Genomic DNA, 24,063 nt, shown 5'->3' on the forward strand with positions numbered 1-24,063 from the left:
GGGGACTTTTTAATATGAGCCATTTGTATTGGAATTATGTGATATTTCACTGTGGTTTGAGATGTTAAACATTTTTTCATGGGTTTCTTAGCCATTAGTATATCTTCATTTGAAAAGTTTCTATTCATGACTGCTGCCCTCTTTAAGTGAACATACAGAAGTAAATCTCAATGAAAATCAAACTGGAGGGAAAGGAAAGAGGAATGGGTAAAATCACACCAATTGGGTACAGTGCACACTATCTGGGTGAAGGGCACACTTGTATGTATAACTTTGACTCAATACGTACAAACACAAAGTATGTAAATAAAACGTGTACTCCTAATATTCTGAAATTTAAAATTTGAAATTACATCATTTGAAAATATGATGTAATTGTATGTAGAAAAAAAGAAGTAACTTAGATAAGAATTCTGATTTTTATTTTGCCCTGGATTAATTCCCAGATATATTTAGTGGTATATTTCCCAATATTTCTTAAGTCAGCATACATCACTCTCATGAGGAAAAAAAAAACTGTCAGGCTAGGCCCGTAGCTCATGACTATAATCCTAGCACTACGGGAGGTCAAGGTGGGTAGATCTCTTGAGCTCACTTGTTAGAGACCGGCCTGAGCAACAGTGAGATCACATCTCTACTAAAAACAGAAAAAATTAGCTGGGCATTGTGGCCAACACCTGTAGTTCCAGCTACTCAGGAATCTGAGGTTGCTGTGAGCTAGGCTCATGCCAGGACACTATACCCAGGGTGGCAAAGTGGACTCTGCCTCAAAAAGAAAATAAAATCTGTCACCAAAAAAGCTTTCCCTTATCATCCCCCAAATGAAATCCATTATTATTTTAGTTTTTCCTCTACAATGTCATATCATATTCTGTTCTATATCACTCATATCTATCTTACACTCTCTCATATCTATCTTCCCTCCTAGAATGCAAACTGCTTGGAAGACGGATCACATCTATTCATCTTCGCGAACACAGCACAGTACACAAAGTAATGTCTTAATATGTATTCTCCAAACCTCTATTATGCTTCAGCTATAAACAGGAAGGCATATTAGGCTAACTTCATATAGACCATAGGACAAACTCTGACGCTTACTCTCTTAAACTCCTGTTGGATCCACAATGAAAACTAATAAATGCGTGTACCAACACAACAATTCTCTTAACTAAATACAACAAAGACTAGACGTTAAAGTCCTCTAGTTCTAAGGCCTTGCAGGAGACCAGCACTTTGCCAGAGCTAGACAAGCAAGCAGTAAATTCTATACTTTTCTCTCTTCTTTCTTTCGTTTCTTTCTCTTTTTTGGAGACAGAGTCTCACTATGTTGCCCAGGCTAGAGTGCCATACTCACAGCAACCTCAAACTCCTGGGCTCAAATAATCCTCTTGCCTCAGCCTCCCATAATTTTCTCTCTCCCTTTTCTTTTTAGACAGAGTCTCAAGCTGTTGCCCCGGGTAGAGTGCCATGGCATCACTGCTTACAGCAATTTCAAACTCTTGGGCTTAAGGGATCCTCTTGCCTCAGGCTCCCAAGTAGCTGGGACTACAGGGGCCCACCACAATGCCCGGCTATTTTTTGGTTATAGTTGTCACTGTTGTTTGGTGGGCCCAGGCTGGATTTGAACCCGCCAGCTCCAGTGTATGTGGCTGGCACCTTAGCCGCTTGAGCTACAGGCACCGAGCCATAATTTTCTCTCTTAAATTGACTCGGTATACAATGTCCTAACATAATGATTACCTTTCACATTTTATTAAATACGTGAAAGGTGGCTGTATTTCGGTGGAAGCCCAGTTAATTCCCAAGTATATTTTATATCTTTTTTTTTTAAAAAACAGAGCCTCAAGCTATCGCCCTAGGTAGAGTGCTATGGTGTCATAGCACACAGCAACCTCCAACTGCTGGGCTTAAGCAATTCTCTTGCCTCAGCCTCCCGAGTACCTGGGACTACGGGCACCCGCCACAACGTCTGGCTATTTTTTGGTTGTAGTTGTCATTGTTGTTTGGCAGGCCCGGGCTGGATTCGAACCCACCAGCTCTGGTGTATGTGGCTGGCACCTTAGCTGCTTGAGCTACAGACACCACCCTATATTTTATATCTTAAGACAAACTTTATGAATAGTTTCAGGTCCTAAACTTTTCAAACCAATCATACCAACCTTTGCATTGTTGTTTTTAAAATTGCAAAGTACTTTTATTGTCAGTTTGACCCTCACTCCAATGCAATGAAACTAGTATAGGCATTCCTTTCTTATTTGACAGAAGATTCTAAGTGAAGTTAAGAAACCTACATGTAGATAAATTTTAGTCACTACCTAGTGAGACTCAAAAACAGTTTTTATGAATGCAAACTCCTAGATTTTCCATTATACCACACTTCTTCTCAAGAAAAAAAGGAAACTTAAATTGTGAACTATTAAAATAAACCATAATGAACTCTCCAGTTTATAAAACACCTGCTATAATGCTACTCTCATGAATATATCCTAAGCAAACAGAAACTACAGCTGTAGTGACATTCTGACTCAGATGACAGTACGCAAAGTCATCTTTCCCTAAACACTTTTATAAAAATTTTCTTCATATTCTAAAGCACTACCCTGTATTGTTAATTTTGTAGTTTACAGTTAATAATAAAGCAGAAAATCTAAATTCAGTTTTACAGTATGTAAAAGGACTAACTTCTATAGGCCTAGTACCCTTATCTGTAAAATGAGAGTAAAGTTAAACAAGGTTATTATAAGAATTAAATTATTAATATCTACCTGCTTATTAGCAGAGAGTCTGGCAAAGAGTAAAAATTCGTTAAATGTTAGCTTCAGTATTTCACTTATTTTAACATGGTGAAATATTTTCTCATATTTTAACAACTTTAAAACCAAAATGACAGGCGGTGCCTGTGGCTCAGTGAGTAGGGCACCGGCCCCATATGCCAAGGGTGGCGGGTTCAAACCCAGTCCCAGCCAAACTGCAACAACAACAAAAAAAAAATAGCCGGGCGTTGTGGCGGGCGCCTGTAGTCCCAGCTGCTCGGGAGGCTGAGGCAAGAGAATCACGTAAGCCCAAGAGTTAGAGGTTGCTGTGAGCCATGTGACACCACAGCACTCTACCAAGGGCAGTACAGTGAGACTCTGTCTCTACAAAAAAAAAAAGAAACCAAAATGACTGGGGCGGCGCCTGTGGCTCAGTCGGTAAGGCGCCGGCCCCATATACGGAGGGTGGCGGGTTCAAACCCGGCCCCGGCTGAACTGCAGCCAAAAAATAGCTGGGCATTGTGGCAGGCGCCTGTAGTCCCAGCTACTCGGGAGGCTGAGGCAAGAGAATCGCTTAAGCCCAGGAGTTGGAGGTTGCTGTGAGCTGTGTGATGCCATGGCACTCTATCCAGGGCCATAAAGTGAGACTCTGTCTCTACAAAAAAAAAAAAAAATCAAAATGACTGGGCATGGACTTCTTCAATACGACTCCCAAAGCACAAATAACCAAAGCGAAATTGGATAAATGGGATCAAATCAAGCTAAAAAGCTTCTGTACAGCAAAGGAAAAGAATCAACAAAAGACGAGACAACCCATAGACTGGGAGAAAATATTTGCAAACTATCCATCTGACAAGGAATTAATAACTAATATATGAGGAGCTCAAACAACTCAATGGGAAAAAAAAAAATCAACCAATCCAATTAAAAAATGGGTAAAGGATCTGAACATTCCTCAAAAGATGACACACAAATGCCCAAAAGGCACATGAAAAATGCTCAACATCATTAGACAGAGAAATACCAATCAAAACCTCAATGAGATATCATTTTATTTCAGTTAAAATGGCTTTCATTGGACGGTGCCTGTGGCTCAATGGATAGGGCGCCAGCCCCACATACCAAGGGTAGTGGGTTCAAACCCAGCCCCGGCAAACTGCAACAAAAAAATAGCCGAGTGTTGTGACGGGCACCTGTAGTCCCAGCTACTTAGGAGGCTGAGGCAAGAGAATTGCCTATGCCCAGGAGTTGGAAGTTGCTGTGAGTTGTGTGATGCCATGGCACTCTACTGAGGGCTATAGAGTGAGATTCTGTCTCTACAAAGTAAATAAATAAATTAATTAATTAATTAAATAAAATGCCTTTCATCCAACCGGCAGTAACAAATGCTGGCAAGAAGATGGAGAATGGGGAACCCTGGTACACTATTCATGGGAATATAAATAGTGCAACCACTATGGAAACAGTATGCAGGTTCCTCAAAACACTAACAAGAGAACTACCATGTGACCCAGCAATCCCACTGCTAGGTGTATCCAAAAGAAAAGAATTCAGTATATTGAAAAGATATCTGTATTCCAGGTTTACTACAGCACTATTTACAATAGCCAAAATTTGGAATCAACCTAACTGTCCATCAGTGGATGAATGGATAAATATGGTACATGTACACAATGGAACATTTGGCCATAAAAAAGAATGAAATCCTGTCATTTGCAACACTGGAACTGAAGTACATTATGATAAGTAAAATAAGCCAAGCACAGAAAAATAAATCCCACATGTTCTCACCCATATGTGGAAGCTAAATATTAAAAACAATTGATCTGGATGGAGATGGTAGAATAATGGTTACCCAGAGGATGGGAAGGATAGTAGGGAGGAGGAAGGATAAAGTGGTGATGGTTAATGGGTGCAAAAATATACTTAGAATAAACAATATTTGATAGCGCAACAAAGCCTATAATCTGCAGTAAATTAGGGTATACCTTAACTAAAAGAGTAGAACTGGAATGTCCTTAACACAAAGAAATGATAAATGCCTATTTATCCATAAAATGATAATTTTGTATTTTACAGTTAATAATAAGGTTAATCTCTGTCTAACTATGTTGAGCATTTTTCATAAGCCTGTTGGCCATTCATGTGTCATCTTTTAAGGAATGTCTGTTCAGATCCTTCACCCATTTTTTAATTGGATTGCTTGATTTTTTTCCCATAGGCATTTATTGTTTTATGGATAAATAGGCATTTTACCTATTTACCATTTATCCAGTTATGAATTCCCCAGTTAATCTGCTTTGATTAATTAACACTGTATGCCTGTCTCAAAACACCACATGTACTCTTTAAATTATGTACCCATAATAATTAAAAATAAAAAAATTTTTAAGGAAAAAAAGTAAAAATAAAATGACAATAGCAATGTGCCATAGCTCAATAGTATTTTTCTTAATGCCATATACAATAATGATGGATCTTACAACCTATCTTATAGATGATGCAATGAAGTATATTATGATGATGATATCAAGTACATGTTTACCCAGTGACCATTACTTCACAAGGCAGATACACAAAGAATAGACCAAATATTCTCATTAACCCTAAACTCTAAGTCATGTTCCAACCTTAAACACAAGCACCTCAAATTTAACATGTCCAAGGCTTGGCACCCATAGCTCAGTGAGTAGGGTGCCGGACACATACACCAAAGGTGGCAGGTTTGAGCCCAGCCCGGGCCTGCTAAACAACAATGACAACTGCAACAAAAAAAATAGCCGGGCATTGTGGCAGGCACCTGTAATCCCAGCTACTTGGGAGGCTGAGACAAGAGAATCACTTGAGCCCAAGAATTTGAGGTTGCTGTGAGCTGTGATGCCACAGCACTCTACTGAGGGCAACATAGTGAGACTCTGTCTCAAAAAATAAAGAAATAAATAAAAATTTAACATGTCCAAAACACAATCATCTTCCCAGAAGCTGTTATTCTTTCTGTTTCCTATTCCAATTAGTGACATCATTATGAAAAACTTGACTCCATACTTCTTTCCTATCTTGAAATTTCTACAATCCATTATATTTTTCGCCTGTTTTAGAAGTTATCAAACTGCGCCTTGCATCATGCTTAGTTGTGTATATTTCTGTCTCCCTTTGTTGGTCCTCAACTTCTTGAGGGCAAGGCCCATTTGTTACTCATTTTTCTACAGCCAGGGTGACTAGTTCATTGCCTCACCCACAGTTAAGTGCTCAATAAATGTTTATGGAACTGATCACATCCTCTTTGTTTATATGTTTCCAAACAGTTGAGACTCTACAGAGAAAAAAGACTACCCAAGAGTAAAAGTTACTGCAATTTACAATGGAATTTCACACACATTATCTCATGTAGAGTTTAACCGTCATCAACTCTATGGAAGTACGTACTTTGAATAGGTATTAACACTTCCATTTTAGAATTGTGGCTGAGTAGTCTAACTGAAGTTTGCCAAAGGTTTTCAGTGGCAGAAAAAGGATTCAAATACATTCAGTTGGTGGCACCCATAGCTCTGTGGGTAGGGCACCAGCCACATACACCTGAGCTGGCGGGTTCGAATCCAGCCCAGGCCAGCTAAAACAATGACAACTGCAACAACAATATAAAAATAGCCAGGTGTTGTGGTGGGCGCCTGTAGTCCCAGCTACTTGGGAGGCTGAGGCAAGAGAATTACTTAAGCCCAAGAGTTTGAGGTTACTGTGAGCTGTGACACCATGGCACTCTACCGAGGGTGACAAAGTGAGACTCTGTCTCAAAAAAAAACAAATAAAAAATACATCCAATTACAAATCCAGTGCTTTTCAGTTTATAACTTCCATCTTTCAGCCTCTCCTTCAGTTAATTTTCCACCTTGATGGTGCCTATGAGGCCCTTGAGTTGGGCCCTATCTCCCTAGCCTCATTTTGATCCACATTTGTCCTTTCCCTTAACATAGCAACTATACTTTCCTTCTTTCAGTCCTCCACCTAACCAGAAGGCCTTTGCAATTATTACTTCCTCTGCCTAAAATATTATTCTCCTTCTCAACTGGTTAAAGCCTCCTCTCCTTCCGGATCTCAGTTCAATCTTCACTCTACACTCTATTAAGAAAAGCTTCACTGACCTGAGTAGGTAACTTTCCCTAATGCAGGTTCTCACAATAACATGTACTCTCTTATATAATTCAGATCACAGTTGTATCTTTTCCTACTTGTAATTTTATATTAATTTGCATGATTATTCTTTGCTTAGTGTCTAGCTCTTTCGCTAGTCTATAGAACTCCCACCCTATTGGTGCCAAACCTCTTGTGCTTAGATCAACTGCAGACAAAAACAGCTTTCTTTTCTTTTTTCTTTTTTTGAGACAGAATCTTACTTTGTCGCCCTCAGTAGAATGCTGTGATGTCATAGCTCACAGCAACCTCAAACTCTTAGGCTCAAATAATCCTCTAGCCTCAGCCTCCCTAGTATCAGGGACTACACGTGCCTGCCACAACGCCCAGCTATTTTTAAAGATGGGGGTCTCGCTCTTGCTAATGCTAAGGCTGGTCTCGAACTCTTGAGCTCAAGCAATCCACCTGCCTCAGGCTCCCAGAATTCTAGGATTACAGGCATGAGTCACCGTGCCTGGCCAAAAGCAGAGCTTTCAATGGAAATTTTAAATTACTTTATTTTCTTCATTGTATTTATCATTATCTGAAATTATTTCTGTATCTTCCTTTAACAAAGCATCTTTGAAGGTCTATTAACAGGATATGAGACATGGCTTTACCAGTACAATCCTGAAGGCAAAGCACAATTCAAGCAATGAGTACCAAGAGGTTGGAGTGCTCCAGTCAGAAAGAAAGCAGTCAGAAACAAAGCTCACGGCAACAGATTTTGGGGATGGTCAAGGATTCTGCTTGTTGACTTTCTGAAGGGCCAAAGAACAATAGCGTCTCCTTATTATCTTATTATAAGCATGTTTTGAGAAAGTTAGCCAAAGCTTTAGCAGAAAAACAACTGGGAAAGCTTCACCAAGGAGTCACTCACCAGGCAATGCTGCTCAATCCTCATTCAAACTAGGGCAATTTTTTGAGAATTTCAACGGGAAATCATTAGGCAGCCATCTTATTAGTTCTTACTGCTTTTTACTACTCTTTAAAAAATCTTTAAAGGGTACACATTTTTTAGTTAATAATGTAAAAAAAACTGCACTGACATGGTTAAATTCCCAGGACCCTCATTTCTCTAGGTATGGACTAAATGGCTGGTATCATCACTTACAAGTGTCTTGAAATTGATGGAGATTATGTTGATAAACAAAATATCTTTCCAGAAAACAACTGGCCATTTATAAAGCATCAATCAAAATATTACTCTCTTGTTTAGAACTGATCAATGGCTTCCAATGCTGTTTAGAATAACTTCCAAACTCTTTGGTATGACCTACAGCATCTTATATGATTCAGTCCCTGCCTACCTCTCCACATACCATTCTTCTTCCCAACCACCCCTTCTTTTTCTCCTTCCCCTCAAATTATTTGTACTTCTATTCACTTTGCCTGAAACACTTAACTCAGATCTCTAATGTTTTTTTATGCACCATTCAGATCTCAGCTCAAATGTTACCTCCTCAAATGAGGCCTTCCAGGACAATCCTGTTTCAAATAGCTCTCCCACTCAGACCACTCTCAATCTCTTTACTCTACTTTATTTTCTTCACTGTATTTATCATTATCTGAAATTATTTCTGTATCTTCCTTTAACAAAATGAAATTCCATAATAGAGAGCTCAATAAATTTTTTTTAATAAATGTATGAATTTTAAAGATGTGGAAATGAAGGTTAATGAAGTTAAGACTCACAAGGTTAAGGTTCAATACAGGTAGAGCAAAATATGTCAGCCCTACCACTTATGAAGTCATGTCATATTCACCAACTCATGTCTGTCTAAAACCAAAACTTTTAACATATACCCTATAATCACAGTGGCAAAAATACACTTAGAGCAAACAGCTAGAAATATGGGCTAGAGAATATGATCATAGATTCTAAAGTCTAAGATTACAAAAGCAAAGTACCATTCCAAGGAGCAACATGTTCCTTGGTATGATCATGGGTATGGATTTCTGAAGCAAGGTGGACATACAGGTTTATATCTGTATTATTTACCCCCCCTTTCCTTGGGGAGATTTCCTTTTTCCTTTTGTAGATGAAGTCTTTTTTTTGTAGAGACAGAGTCTCACTTTATTGCCCTCGGTAGAGTGCCATGGCGTCACACGGCTCACAGCAAACTCCAACTCCTGGGCTTAGGCGATTCTCTTGCCTCAGCCTCCCATGTAGCTGGGACTACAGGCGCCCCGCCACAAGGCAGGCCTGGCTATTTTTTTGTTGCAATCTGGCAGGAGCCAGGTTTGAACCTGCCACCCTCGGTATATGGGGCCAGTGCCCTACCAGCTGAGCCACAGACACCGCCCTATAGGTGAAGTCTACAAATTTGGTTTATAACTAATAGAAATCATATAAGTGAGCTAGCCCTTGAATCATTTTTTTCCTTCTCTGAATGATATAAAAGCAAGTATCTTCCCACCATCCAACTGCCTGCTCCTCCTTAGTTGCTAGGCAGATGTTCCTTACACACTGCCCTCTAACCACCCCTCAACATCACTCACAAGGAAGAACTATAAAAATCAACAAAGCAAACAGAGGCAAGGCTCAGCTCCCTTAGCTCAGTGGCTAGGGTGCTGGCCACATATACTGGGGCTGGTGGGTTCAAACTCGGTCCAGGCCTGCTAAAAACAACAATGACAACTACAACAAAAAAATAGCCCACCATTGTGGCAGGCGCCTGTAGTCCCAGCTACTCGGGAGGCTGAGGCGAGATAATCGCTTAAAGCCCAAGAGTTTGAGGTTGCTGTGAGTTGTGACGAAGCCAGGACACTAGACAGGGTGTGACAAAGTGAGATTCTGTTTAAAAAAAAAAAATACAGTTAAAAGAAACAAGACTTAGAATTCGAAATTCAGTAGGGTGACCACAGATAACAGTAATCTTAATCTACTGTATTTCAAAATAACTAGAAAAGAAGAATTTGAATGTTCCCAGCATAAAGAAAAAAATGTTTGAGGTAACAGATATCCCAATTATCCTGACTTGACCATTACACTCTATATGACTGTATTGAAAAAACATATGTACTCCCAAAATATGTACATTACATATCAATTTCTTTAAAAAGAAGGGAATAGTACTTATTTCCCAAGAACCCTAAAAAAAAAAGACTTCACAGCCTTTCTGTGAAAGTAAAATCTTGATAAGAAATTTTACTTGATGGTCAATCTGAATCACTCCTGTTATAACTTACATGCCTCCAATTTCTTCCCCACTTGATCTAATCTACAGTCTCCAGATTAATGCAATAAATCAACAAATTGTAGTGTATTTATATGAAATATTACAAAGCAATGAAAATGAACTACTGCTACATGCATCAAGTGGAAGAATTTTTTTTTTTTTTTGGCAGTTTTTGGCCAGGGCCGGGTGTGAACCTGCCACCTTCGGCATATGGGGCCGGTGCCCTACTCTGTTGAGCCACAGGCACCGCCGAAAGTGGAAGAATTTGACAAACATGTTAAGCAAAGGAAACCAGCCCCAAGGGAATATATATTTTGTAATTCTATTTATAAAAAGTTCAAAAACAGGCAACATTTTCCATTTACTTTTGCTGTGAACCTAAAACTGCTCTAAAAATATTAAATCTATTAATTTTTTTTTAATAGGTAAAACGCATCTATGGTGTTAGAATTGGGACAGTGGTCACATTTAGGAGGATGGAAGGGTAAAGACATAGAGGAAAGATAAGGTGGGTCTCTGGAATGTTGGTAGTATTCTGCTTCTTGACTTGGGTGTTGGTCACATGAACATATTCACTTTGTACTTCAGTGAACTGTATAAGAGCTATACTCTTCTGGGCACTGCCTGTGGCTCAGTGGGTAGAGCACTGGCCCCATATACTGAGGGTGGTTTGAACACCGCCCCAGCCAAACTGCAACAAAAAAATAGCCAGGCATGTGGCAGGTGCCTGTAGTCCCAACTACTCAGGAGGCTGAGGGAAGAGAATCACCTAAGCCCAAGAGGTGGAGGTTGCTATGAGCTGTGACGCTACGGCACTCTACCGAGGGTGACAAAATGAAACTGTCTCTAAAAAAAAAAAACAGAGCTATACTTTTCTGTATGTTTGTTAATAAAAGTTTTTTTAAATATGCAAATAGGCTCAGCGCCTGTTGCTCAGTGGCTAGGGTACCTGTCACATACACTGGAGCTGGGGGTTTGAACCCAAGCCTGCCAAACAACAATGACAATTTTTTTTTCTTTTTTTTGTTTTGCAGTTTTTGGCCAGCCAAAACTGCTGCCACCTCTGGCATATGGAGCCAATGCCCTACTCCTTGAGCCACAGGCACCACCCAACAATGACAATTATAATAAGAAAATAGCTGGGCGTTGTGGCAGGGGTCTGTAGTCCCAGCTACTTGGAAGGCTGAGGCAAGAGAATCGGCTTAAGCCCAAGAGTTTGAGGTTGCTGTGAACTGTGACGCCACAGCACTCTACCGAGGGCGACATAATGACTGTCTCAAAAAAATAAAATAAAACATGCAAATAGTAAATCTTTGCAAAGAATCTTGCTTTAAATGTCAGAAGTGTGCAGCTATTTCCCTGCTCCAGCAGCAACTCAATTTATTCTGCTTAACCCAAATCAGACTTAATAGTCCTTTTTTTTTGTTTGTTTGTTTGTTTTTTTTTGGCTGGGGCCAGGTTCGAACCCACCATCTCCGGCATATGGGGCCAGCACCCTACTCCACTGAGCCACAGGCGCCGCCCAGACTTAATAGTCCTAATGGATTCTTTGGGTTTATAGAACAACACTATTATAAGAGACAATTTAAAATCTATGTAGAGGGTGGTGCCTGTGGCTCAGTGAGTAGGGTGCCAGCCCCATATACCGAGGGTGGTGGGTTGAAATCCAGCCCCCGCCAAACTGCAACAAAAAAATAGCCAGCGTTGTGGCAGGCGCCTGTAGTCCCAGCTACTCAGGAGGCTGAGGCAAGAGAATCGCCTAAACCCAGGAGTTGGAGGTTGCTGTGAGCTGTGACGCCACAGCCCTCTACCGAGGTTGATAAAATGAAACTCTGTCTCTAAAAAAAAAAAAACTTAGGCAGCACCTGTGGCTCAGTGAGTAGGGTGCCGCCGGCCCCATATGCCGAGGGTGGCGGGTTCGAACCCAGCGCCGGCCAAACTGCAACAACAACAAAAAAAAATAGCCGGGCGTTGTGGCGGGCGCCTGTAGTCCCAGCTGCTTGGGAGGCTGAGGCAAGAGAATCGCGTAAGCCCAAGAGTTAGAGGTTGCTGTGAGCCGTGTGACGCCACGGCACTCTACCGAGGGCGGTACAATGAGACTCTGTCTCTACAAAAAAAACTTCATAGAGATTTCATGGCCTCTTATCTATAATATATATCTGTATCATAAACATACAATATTTGTTGAATAGCCCAGTGAAGCTATTCAACAAATATTTGTTAATGATAAATAGTCCAAACTTTAAACAAACTCATACAGCAAAGTCTGAAATACATAGCACAGGTAAATAGGATTAAAAACTAAACTTACTGGCCTAAAGAGCACAACTTCCAGAAAACTCAGTTTTAGAAACTATGTAATCACAGAAGGTACTACTATTAAGGCAGAGAACAATAATTTGTGAAAACAGCCATGACAGAGGAAATTGGTCCTTTCCCCCCTTATTGCTGCCTAGCTTAGACAAGGCACAATCAACTTCCTGATGCCATAGTTAAGCAAAAGAACCCAACAGCAATTCTGCTCTTCAGGCAGGGACTACTAGATAGAACCATGATGTGACAGAAACCCAGCAGCCAGGAGTTAGCTGAGGTGGATGATAATACTGGAGTGGGTAGAGGCCATAGGATATGAAAATTACTTGACCAACTCATCTTTATGCCTGAAAACTCTAAAATCATTACCATTCCACTTTTCACGGTGGCCATAAGCCAAAATGTATCTCTGGGCCTTCCCTGGAATAGAATTGACCCACAATCAATATGTGTCCTGAGTGTCCTATAAATATACTTGAGCCATTAGAGTTCACCTTCTAAGAGTTTCCTAGCAGTACTCTTTCAATTAGTCAGATGGATGATTAATGATAAGTATCACTAAATTTTTTTAAGGGCAAATCACAACATAAACCAACTTTGTCCAGTTACCACACACCGTGACATTGTTTTGTTTTTTTTTTTTTGAAACAGAGTCTCACTATGTCATCTTCGGTATAGTGCTGTGGTGTCACAGCTCACAGCAACTTCAATTCTTGGGCTTAAGCGATTCTCTTGCCTCAGCCTCCTGAGTAGCTGGGACTATCGGTGCCCGCCACAATGCCCCACTATTTTGTTGTTGCAGTTGTAATTGTTGTTTTGGCTGGCCTGGGCTGGGTTCGAACACGCCAACCTGGGTATATGTGGCCAGTGCCCTAGCTGTTGAGCTTACAGGCGTTAAGCCTATTTCTGTTCTTTGTTGAGACCGAGTCTCACTCTGTTGCCCCAGGCTAAAGAGCTATGGCATCATAACTCAAACTAACCTCACACTCCTGGGCTCAAGTGATGCTCTTGCCTCAGCCTCCCAAGTAGCTAGGACTAATGTACCCACTACAACACCAAGCTAGTTTTTCTATGTTTAGTAGAGGTGAGGTCTCCTTCTTGCTCCGGCTGGTCTCAAACTCCTGAGCTCGAGCAATCCACTGGCTTCAACCTCCCTGAGTGCTAGGATTACAGGCATGAGCCACCATGCCAGGACTATATTACATTTTAAATCCCCAAAACTAATTTTTTTAATTAGAGTGGCCACTTCTGGTTCAACCTAGGGGAAAAATATCCACAGTTCAATTATTTAACTAAGCACTGTTATAAACACTATGAGAATTACAATAAAATATTATAGAAAGGCCCAATTCTCAAAATACTTTTAATTTATTTGAAGAAACTTGTCATGAACACCGAGACAATGAAAGTTAAAGAAAACCCCTGATTGGGCGGCGCCTGGGGCTCAAAGGAGTAGAGCACCAGCCCCATACGCCGGAAGTGGCTGATTCAAGCCCAGCCCCGGCCAAAAAAAAAGAAAGAAAGAAAACCCCTGATTTAGAGCGGCACCTGTGGCTCAGTCAGTAGGGCACTGGCCCCATATACCGAGGGTGGCAGGTTTGAACCCAGCCCCAGCCAAACTGCAACAAAAAAATAGCCAGGCAATTTAACAGACACCTGTAGTCCCAGCTACTTGGGAGGCTGAGGCAAGAGAATCACTTAAGCCCAAGAGCTGGAGGTTGCTGTGAGCGCTGACTGCACAGCACTCTACTGAGGGTGACACAGTGAGACTCTGTCTCCAAAAAAAAAAATTTTTTTTAAATTAGCTTGGCATGGTGTCAGCTACTCAAGAAGCTGAAGCATGAGGTTCATTTAAGCCCAGGAGATTGAGGTTTCAGTGAGCTATGATCAAGTTGCTGCACTTTAACTTGGGTCACAGAGCTAGATCCTGCCTCAAAAAAAGAAAAAAGAAAAATGTAACTTCTTGTTTCAGTAATTTAAAATCTTCAGAATCTCTACTCAAAAGACCTGCTGGTCTCCATTCTCATACATTCAAAAAAGAAACTTCACTAATGTAACATAAAAAAGAAAAGACATTATCTCAATAGCAGAATTTCTAGATAATGAACTGCCTACTATTAGAACAAATGAAAAGAGGAGTAGCTAAGTTATTTAAATTTGGTTAAATAAGAATTTCTGAATTAAGAGTGCTTCTGCCTAAAGTCTTTCATAAGGACTGGCTCTATAATATGATGTGGCAGTAGAAAATTAAACTGTCCAAGAGACACAGCAAAGGCCAACCTCTCCCAAATCCTGCTAATCAGCAGTAGGGATCTAAAGGAATAAATAGATTCCCAGCTGCTGAGAGAAAATGTCTTACTAAAAGCAAAGCAAAATTCTCAATAATGATAAATCAACCATGAAAGAAGAAAGCCTATCTTATAATCCCCGGAAACAGCCAAATCCATTTTGGGTTAATGCAGATTTAATAAAACAGTGGAAGAGAAAAGAGCAAAGCAGTTCAATTTGCCAACAGCTGGGGAAAACACTGTCATCAAAGATATCACAAACAATGCTTCCAATCTGTAGGGTCAAAAGAAATATGAACTTTATCTATCCAGTAAAAGATACTAGGGAAAGGGTCTGGTGAAGCCTACTAATAAATGATCTCGCTCAACAATCAAGGCATCTTATCCTCTGTAGTTCAACAGATATATATGACAGGCTGTAACTTCAATTTTCCAAGATCAAATTCAGTGAGTAATCCAAACCCTGCTTTTTCTGATCAGATTATCTCTCTAAAACCACAGTCTGCTTTCATTTAAAAGCTGCATGGAGCTTCCACTATGTCAAACATTAGGGATACAAAAACCAATTAAGAAACAGTCTCTACCCATACAGAGCTTAATCAAAGAATCCTGCATCTTAAACCCTAAAGCTCTTACTTTAAGACTCTTCTTAGATGGGTCAAGTGTCCTAAGGGAAAAAGCCATAAAGGCCCTTCCTTTGGTTACTGTGATGGAAGTTAAAATAAATAAATCACATCTCTTAATGCTCTGCTCCTAAAGGAGAGAAGTCAACATATTCTTCCAAGCGGCTTGGGAGGATAATTGTACCCTGGACTACAGCTAGGGTTCAGAGAAGAAGCAGGGGACAAGACAAGCAATAGAGAAATGCGAAAGCCAAGAAATACACTAGAAGGAGGGATGTGACAGCTGTATCTCTAACGCGTTCAAAAGTGATAAAAAGAACCTGCTACTTAGCAGACTATGATGTTATGGCGAAAGGAGAAGAAAGAAAAGAATGGGAGGCAGCCCGCCCCTGACAAGCACCAAGCACCAACCACCCGCTGTCTCCCAGTCCGTCCACTCTTACTAGAGATGAACCCCAGTCACTAGGATCTGGGCCTGCCAGTCAACAATACTGTCACATGGTTACCAGAATGGAGAGGTAATAGTCCCTCTCCTAGGAGTGTGGGTTTAAACAAAGAGTGGAAAAAACTCTTCGACTATTTGGAAATGATAGTTAACATAATGGTTGCCCAAAACACAAACGGGAAGTGAAGTGTGGGAGAGGTGGCAACTGGACACCCACTGGAAGCGTGCTGGAACCCCTCGGCGACATCCTGCCTCCCCACCGCAGTCCGCGCACTCACCGCGCACGCAAAGTAGTGACATGGCCGAGGCGCTGGCGAGCCTCTGCCGCGCCCCAGCCCCGCCGCGCCGGGCCGCTCCCTCTTTCCTCTCAGCAGGTGCTGCGGTTGGTCTCGCTAATGGTCCCACGGGTCCGGACGCTCCTCATGGTCCGCGTCACAGGTAGCGTCCCGCCGCTCCCACAGACCCGCCCCAATCCTCACTCTCTGAGCGACCCGATTGTGTTGAGTACCGGCCGGCAGGCGGGGAACTGGGCGCGGCAGCAAGGCGCCATAGCTGGGAGGCAGGAGTGGCAGGGACTCCCTCCAGTCACTCCACCCGGGATCCGCGCGAGCGTCTGGGCGGAGCCAACTCAGGATGCCCCGCCCCCAGCCAATCAACTCTCGCCCAGTCCTCAGACCCACGCCCCCCAAACGGAGGCGGGGTCCCCTTCCGCTTTCCCTAAGCTAGACAAAGGGTAGGTCCGTACACTAATAAGGCTTAAAGTAGGGAGGGGAAGGGCTTTCCCTTACCTAGGTGAGGCACGAATTGAATCCCTCTGCTCCTCCCGCGTGGGAGGGTCTTCCACCCAGGAACAGATACTTCTCACTGCAGAATTTCCACCTGACTCCCTTAAAGAGTCTAGCCCAAGGGTGGGTAATCTTTTCAGTTGGAAGGCCACATTAATTAAGCTGTAATCATATAAGGCCCCGTTCAAGAAACTCAAATACGTACATTATTTTGTAAAAGTCTAACTACTATGTACTTAATAATTTCAAAAAATTAAAACTTTGTTAATTTTAAGGTTCATCAACTTTTTTTTTTTTTTTGGTTCTTTTTTTTTTTTTTTTGTAGAGACAGAGTCTCATTTTATGGCCCTCGGTAGAGTGCCGTGGCCTCACACAGCTCACAGCAACCTCCAAGTCCAGGGCTTAAGCGATTCTCTTGCCTCAGCCTCCCGAGTAGCTGGGACTACAGGCGCCCGCCACAATACCCGGCTATTTTTTGGTTGCAGTTTGGCTGGGGCCGGGTTTGAACCCGTCACCCTCAGTATATGGGGCCGGCGCCTTACCGACTGAGCCACAGGCACCGCCCAGGTTCATCAACTTTTTAATGACAGTGTTGTGTCTGGTCTTTGTTGGAAAGCGTTTCAGTATTTGGTTATAACACCCAGGTCCACAGTTTCAGTTGATCCTCTAGATGAGTATTTTTCAACCTTTTTTTTTTTTATCTCAGGGCACACTTAAATCTATAGATAAATTTCTGAGGCACAATTAAATTATGTTGATCAAAATAAAGGATAAGAAAAAGAATATACTTACTGTGCTTTGAACTTCTTTCGAAAATAATTTAATTAATAATCTTTTTTTTTTTTTTTAAGAGACAGAGTCTCACTTTATCGCCCTAAGTAGAGTGCCGTGGCGTCACAGCTGACAATCTCCAACTCCTAGGCTTAGGAGGTTCTCTTGCCTCAGCCTCCCGAGTAGCTGGAACTACAGGCACCCGCCACAGCGCCGGCTATTTTTTGTTGCAGTTTGGCCAGGGCCGGGTTCGAACTCTCCACCCTCGGTATATGGGGCTGGCGCCCATTAATTAATAATCTTTTAAAAATTTTGTGACATACCTAAGATCCTCTCACAGCACACCCGTTGAAAAATCACTGCTCTAGATGGCTATTAGTCATTAAGAGTATCTTGATTTGGGTTAAGTAGAAGAATGTAGATCACAGCAATAACTGGTTGAAAAACAAGAAAACATTTTTTGAGCATGTTGCTGAAGGAGTAGGTAGTCTTCATTTTTCCGTATTACAGTTGGATCTTTCTTAAGATCAAACGATGACTTTAAAGGCATTCACAAACACAGTAAAGTGCAAAAGGGAGCTCTGACCCTCCCTTTTTTTCTTCCTAAAAGCAGGAGATAAAAAGTCTCATATAAAAGTCCCATTTGGCGGCACCTGTGGTTCAGTGGGTAGGGTGCCGGCCCCATATACCGAGGGTGGAGGGTTCAAACCCGGCCCGGCTAAACTGCAACAAAAAAATAGCTGGGCGTTCTGGCAGGGGCCTGTATTCCCAGCTACCTGGGAGGCTGAGGCAAGAGAACTCCTAAGCCCAGGAGTTGGAGGTGAGATGGGTGCCAGAAGCCTCATGGGTGTCAGGTGTCTCATCACCCCCATAAGATGGATACTGCCTACCACTGACGCGCACCAGGGGGCTGTATAGGATAAAAAATGAAAGGAAAAAAAAAAAGATGAGAATACCATAACTCTGAAATGATGACAGGCACCATTACTCTTAGATAGGTCCAGATCCACTGGAAGAGGACAAGGTAAGAATGAAAAGGGCCAAGTACTGTCACAATGAGAGTTAATGAGCTAAGTGCTGTGACAAGTTGTTTTACTTATCCATTAGTTGCTAGATCTGCATTATGTTCCTTTATTGTTATCTAACTGCCCTTTATGTTACCTATTGACTAAACTGCTAACTTGCAAGGTTCCCTTATGTAAAAGGGGTCATCGTGGGCAGTGCCTGTGGCTCAAAGGAGTAGGGTGTGGACCCCACATACCGGAGGTGGTGGGTTCAAAAAACCTAGCCCGGGCCAAAAAAAACTGAAAAAAAAAAAAAAAAAATTAAAAGGGGTCATTGTGACACCATGCTTGCTTTTTGCTTCTTTTGCCAACTTTCTTTTTGCTTCTAATTGCTAACTTTCAGACCAGTTTGGCTCTTTGCCAACTTTCAGACTAGAAAAACCCCAACTTCAGACCCCTCAATGCTGTCTCACTTAGTCTGCTTCAGACTTTCCTAAGACAGGCCCGCGGTTAATAAAAGACTCCTTTTTGAAATTCTAATTTGAGTGGGTGGTCCTTATCTCACCCTGTAACAGAGGTTGCTGTGAGCTGTGACACTATGGCACTCTACCAAGGGCCACAAAATGAGACTGTCTCTAAAAAAAAAAGTTCTTACCAAGGATGGGAAGTTGAGGCCAAGGGAAATCTATACAAACAAAATTTGTTCCACTGACACTTATCTTCTTGTCGATTAGTTAATTTCCACCCAATTCACTACCCTAGTCCAAGTCCCTTTGTCTTGTCACTCACAATTTATGACTTTTTTTTAATTTAGTATAGAAACGTTCAACTCTGTCTTTGGTTCTTTATTTCCTTATGAAGGTTGTGGTGTCAAATAAACTTGTGTGCTTTTTTCTGTTAATTTGTCTAATGTCAGTTTAATTATAAGGCCCAGCCAAAAACCCTAACAGAGTAGAAGTTAAGCTTTGCTTCCCCTACAGTTAACTGGGACTTATCAAAGCTAGCCTCCTACCCTCCTACAGAAACTAGAAGACAAGGGCCCTATCTTCAGGTGCTGGCTAAAACAAACAGTAAATTTTTCTGGCAGTGAAAGAGTGAAGGGTGTGCCATACCAAAATAAAAGCATTGGTATCATGCTTATTTTGAATTGAAAACATTAAAGAAGGGCGGCGCCAGTGGCTCAGTCAGTAAGGCGCTGGCCCCATATACCGAGGGTGGTGGGTTCAAACCCGGCCCCGGCCGAACTGCAACCAAAAAATAGCTGGGCGTTGTGGCGGGCGCCTGTAGTCCCAGCTACTCGGGAGGCTGAGGCAGGAGAATCGCTTAAGCCCAGGAGTTGGAGGTTGCTGTGAGCTGTGTGATGCCACGGCACTCTACTGAGGGCCATAAAGTGAGATTCTGTCTCTACAAAAAAAAAAAAAAAAAAAAAATGAAAGAATTAAAGAAATTGTAATTCTAGGAAGGGCTAGCTGAGTTGTCTCTTGCAGCATGCAATAGCCATAGATTCCTCTGGGAGAGGTACCCTCTCTATACCAGGGCAAGAAAATAGCCCTTATCACCAGAGACTGGGATTGGGGACAATAATAGACCTGAATAAATATACTTATTGAAGTTACCCTTATCTTCCACTAGTTTTACACCCCACATATATCTCCTAGTGACTCCCCTTGAAATAAGTTTACTGACCTTAGCTAGATATGCTTTATCCTGTCATTTCTTCTGAAATTTATCATTCTTTCTCTAAAAAGTATAAGAATATCTTGCTTTGGCCACTTCTTCAGACTTTACAGTCTTATGAAGATCCCTATGTACATAAAAACTAACAATACTTATATCCTTCTCTCCTGGTTTCTAGATCCAGCCTAAGAGCCCACATAAAAGCTATAAGTGGGGTAAGAGGGGATCTCTGGCTCCTCTATAGAAGCAGAGAGTCACAGTAGGAGAAAGAGACATCTTGGTTGCAGGGCACCATACAAGGAGAATGAGCAGCTAATGCTTAAGACCTGAACTCCCTGATGCCTTCCAGGAAGTGGTTTTTAAAGGCAGAGGTACATTTCAGGCAGGCAAAACTGTAAATCAGTACATGAAGGTAATACATTGGCTTGGCCCCCAAAGGCAGGGCATCCTATGGCTAGCAGGTGGATTCAGAGATTCTTAGATGAGCAGAAAGGAATGTTAATTAGAACCTAGAATGATAGAGTTCAATTTCTAAGTTCCCTCTTAGCTGTATTTTCCATCCTTGGGGATTTCTAAAAAACACCTCAAGAATATATGTTAAAATGCCATCTTTTAGTTTCCATAGGGAATCAAATACCTCATGATTCTGGCTGGCTTGGAGAACCATTGTTCTCATCGCATTGCTCATTTATTTTTCAAGATTTGCCAGGTACCCAGAACTTCCATTTAAAACATTCAAGATTTTCTTTTATTTCTATGCTTGGGGGGCCCAATAGACCCTACCCTGTTGGGAGACAAGGGGAACAGATAAAGAATGGATATCTAGGTTAGAGAAAAACAAAAAAATAAATGAGGGGGCAAAAAACCAGTGAACTGCAAAATTAGCAACTGGACAGCAAGAATAGTCAGGAGAAAGCAAGCTCCTCTTCAATTCTAGAACTCACAGAACCTCTGTAATGGCACTAGACTTTCCATTTAATGCGGGACAAAGCAGTATATCCAATTTTATTTAATCTCAAAAGAGAGGGTGATCACAACTGAGATCTCAATTACAGTGGAAACAAAAAAGTTCATTTCATCACTGAGATTCTATTTACAAAAGCAGGAAGGGGGACCCTGGAACAAAAGTTTACATAATCTTGTCTCCTCTGAAGAAATAAACTGCAAATAAACTATACAAAACATCTGTCTTATGTGACATAAGCCAAAGTCTCCCAACAGCTTTGACAATACCAGGGCCTAGGAATATGGATAAAGGACAAGGCAATTCTAAGAGAAAGTCCAAATTCAGGCAGCGCCCATAGCTCAGTGAGTAGGGAGCCGGCCTCACACACTGAGGGTGGCCGTTTGAACCCGGGCCCAGAACAACTAAAACAACAATGACAACTGCAACAAAAAAATAGCTGGGTGTTGTAGTAGTTGCCTATAGTCCCAGCTACTTGGGAGGCTGAGGCAAGACAATCGCTTAATTAAGCCCAAGAGTTTGAGGTTGCTGTGAGCTGTAATGCCACAGCACTCTATCCAGGGCAACAGCTTGAGATTCTGTGTCAAATAAATAAATCTTAATTCAACCAGGTGCTAAGACAAGAGGATTACTGGAGCCCAAGAGTTTAAAGTTGCTATGAGCTATAATGCCACAGCACTCTACTGAGGGCAACAAAATAAGCCTCTGTCTCAAAAAAAAAAAAAGTCCAAATTCAATTCTCATCTTTATGAATCTGGACAGATGGGCAAGCTCAGTTACCTGGAGACAGTAAACCCCAACTGGCAATAAGAGAATAGCTACTATGATTCCAAGAGCCAAAATACACAAAGATCCTGCAATGAGGGCGATGTTGTGGCGGGTAGGAGTGCTGAGGAAGGGTGGTGGGGTAGGAGCTAGCAGGGGAAAGGAACTCAAGACTGACAGAGCCCTGCCTAAGGTCAAGGTACCATGAGGGGCTCTCTGACATAGATCAAGGCCCCCCCGAACTCAAACATAGGTACCAGGTACTGCTGGTGTATGCACAAGATCTTGGGCTCCCATCCTCCTTAACCTATTCTTCCTCAGGTTCATTTTTCTGCTCATACAATTCAATGCAGATGTGAAGTAGAGACCCAAGTCTCTTAAAGCCTCTTTTCTTCCTCCATAAACTCTAAACGTGGCCCACAGATAATTGTTATCTACATATATCAAAAGAATTCTATTAATATAGCTTTGTTTCACACTGTCCTTCTGAACTTCAAATCCATAAACCCAATAATCTGCTTAATTTCTCCACGTAAATATCATTCTGGTACCTCAAACTTAGCATGTAAAAAGTTAAAACCATTGAAGTGTCTTCAAACATATAGTCATACATGACTTAACAGCAACACATTCTGAAACACACATCCTTAGATGACTTTATCCCTGTATGAACATCACTGAGTATATTTATACAAACCTAGATGGTACAGTCTACTACACACCTAGGCTATAGGTATATCTATTGCTTTTAGACTACAAACCTGTACAGCATGTTACTATACTGAATACTACATGCAAGTGCAAAACAATGGTAAATATTTGTGTAAACATAGAAAAGGGACAATAAAAATACAGTATTATAATTTTCTTGGTCTGCTAATGTATATGCAATCTGTCATCAACTAAAACATTGTTATATATTACACATGACAGTAGAATTACCCAGAAATTATACTTGATAAAACAAAATCTCCTTCAATGTTTTGTTTTATTTATGTTTTCGAGACATAGTCTTATTCTGTTGCCCATGCTAGACAGCAGTGGTGTCATCATAGCTCACTATTACCTCAAATTCCTGGGCTCAAGTGATCCTTCCACCTCAGCCTCCCAAGTAGCTAGGACTACAGGCACATGTCACTGACGCTGACTAAATTTTTCTACTCTTGGTTTGCAGTTCAGCCAGGGCCGGGTTTGAACCTGCCACCCTCAGTATATGGGGCCGGCACCCTACTGACTGAGCCACAGGCGCCGCCCCATTTTTCTACTCTTGGTAAAGATGTCACTCTTGCTCAGGCTCACCTTTAATGGCTGACATCAAGCAATCTTCCCTCGTAGGCCTTCCAGAGTGCTAGAATTATAGGCATGTGCACTGTGCCTTTCCTCAATGTTTTATTTTATTCTTCCATGAATTAGCAAATTATTATTTTTTTTCTTTTAGGCCTAAAATGAAAAGATTCCTATAAAGTTCTACAACTTTTTGTTAAATAAAAAAGGTAACATTATTTGTAATAGTAAAAAAATTGAAAACAACTTAAATGTTTTTGTCTATAGATTTAAGGCAATCTCAATCAATATCCTAGATGGTAGGGATATGTGTGTATGTGTGTTTGTTTGTTTGTTTGTTTTGAGACGGATTCTCACTTTGTTGCCCTTGTTGCCCCAATGACAACTGCAGATTTCTCTCAAATCTTATCCTTTACTTTGCATTTGAAGGTCATACACAGAGAAGCCTTATAAATGTAAGAAATGTGATAGTGGTCAAGACAGCATGGTACTGGCACAAAAACAGAGACATAGACACTTGGAATCGAATTGAACACCAAGAAATGAAGCTAACATCTTACAACCACCTAATCTTCGATAAACCAAACAAGAACTTACCTTGGGGGAAAGACTCCCTAGTCAATAAATGGTGTTGGGAGAACTGGATGTCTACATGTAAAAGACTGAAACTGGACCCACACCTTTCCCCACTCACAAAAATTGATTCAAGATGGATAAAGGACTTAAATTTAAGGCATGAAACAATAAAAATCCTCAAAGAAAGCACAGGAAGAACACTGGAAGATATTGGCCTGGGGGAAGACTTCATGAAGAAGACTGCCATGGCAATTGCAACAACAACAAAAATAAACAAATGGGACTTCATTAAACTGAAAAGCTTCTGTACAGCTAAGGAGACAATAACCAAAGCAAAGAGACAACCTACACAATGGGAAAGGATATTTGCATATTTTCAATCAGACAAAAGCTTGATAACTAGGATCTATAGAGAACTCAAATTAATCCACATGAAAAAAGCCAACAATCCCATATATCAATG

The 24,063-nt window shown here is 41.3% G+C and overlaps 1 protein-coding gene across 4 annotated transcripts in view; it reads right to left on the minus strand.

Annotated features, from left to right (window-relative positions):
* The window catches only part of UNC13B (unc-13 homolog B), a 267,137-nt gene extending 250,771 nt beyond the window's left edge, over nucleotides 1-16,366 (minus strand). For all 4 annotated transcript variants that reach the window (XM_053569596.1, XM_053569590.1, XM_053569542.1 and 1 more), the window contains exon 1: nucleotides 16,053-16,366. In XM_053569596.1, the coding sequence (XP_053425571.1) occupies nucleotides 16,053-16,074 (22 nt within the window). In that variant the 5' untranslated portion in view covers nucleotides 16,075-16,366. The remainder of the gene's footprint in view (nucleotides 1-16,052) is intronic.
* Nucleotides 16,367-24,063: the final 7,697 nt, after the last annotated feature.

Source organism: Nycticebus coucang, chromosome 2, assembly GCF_027406575.1.
Source record: "Nycticebus coucang isolate mNycCou1 chromosome 2, mNycCou1.pri, whole genome shotgun sequence".
NCBI classification, from domain to species: domain Eukaryota; kingdom Metazoa; phylum Chordata; class Mammalia; order Primates; family Lorisidae; genus Nycticebus; species Nycticebus coucang.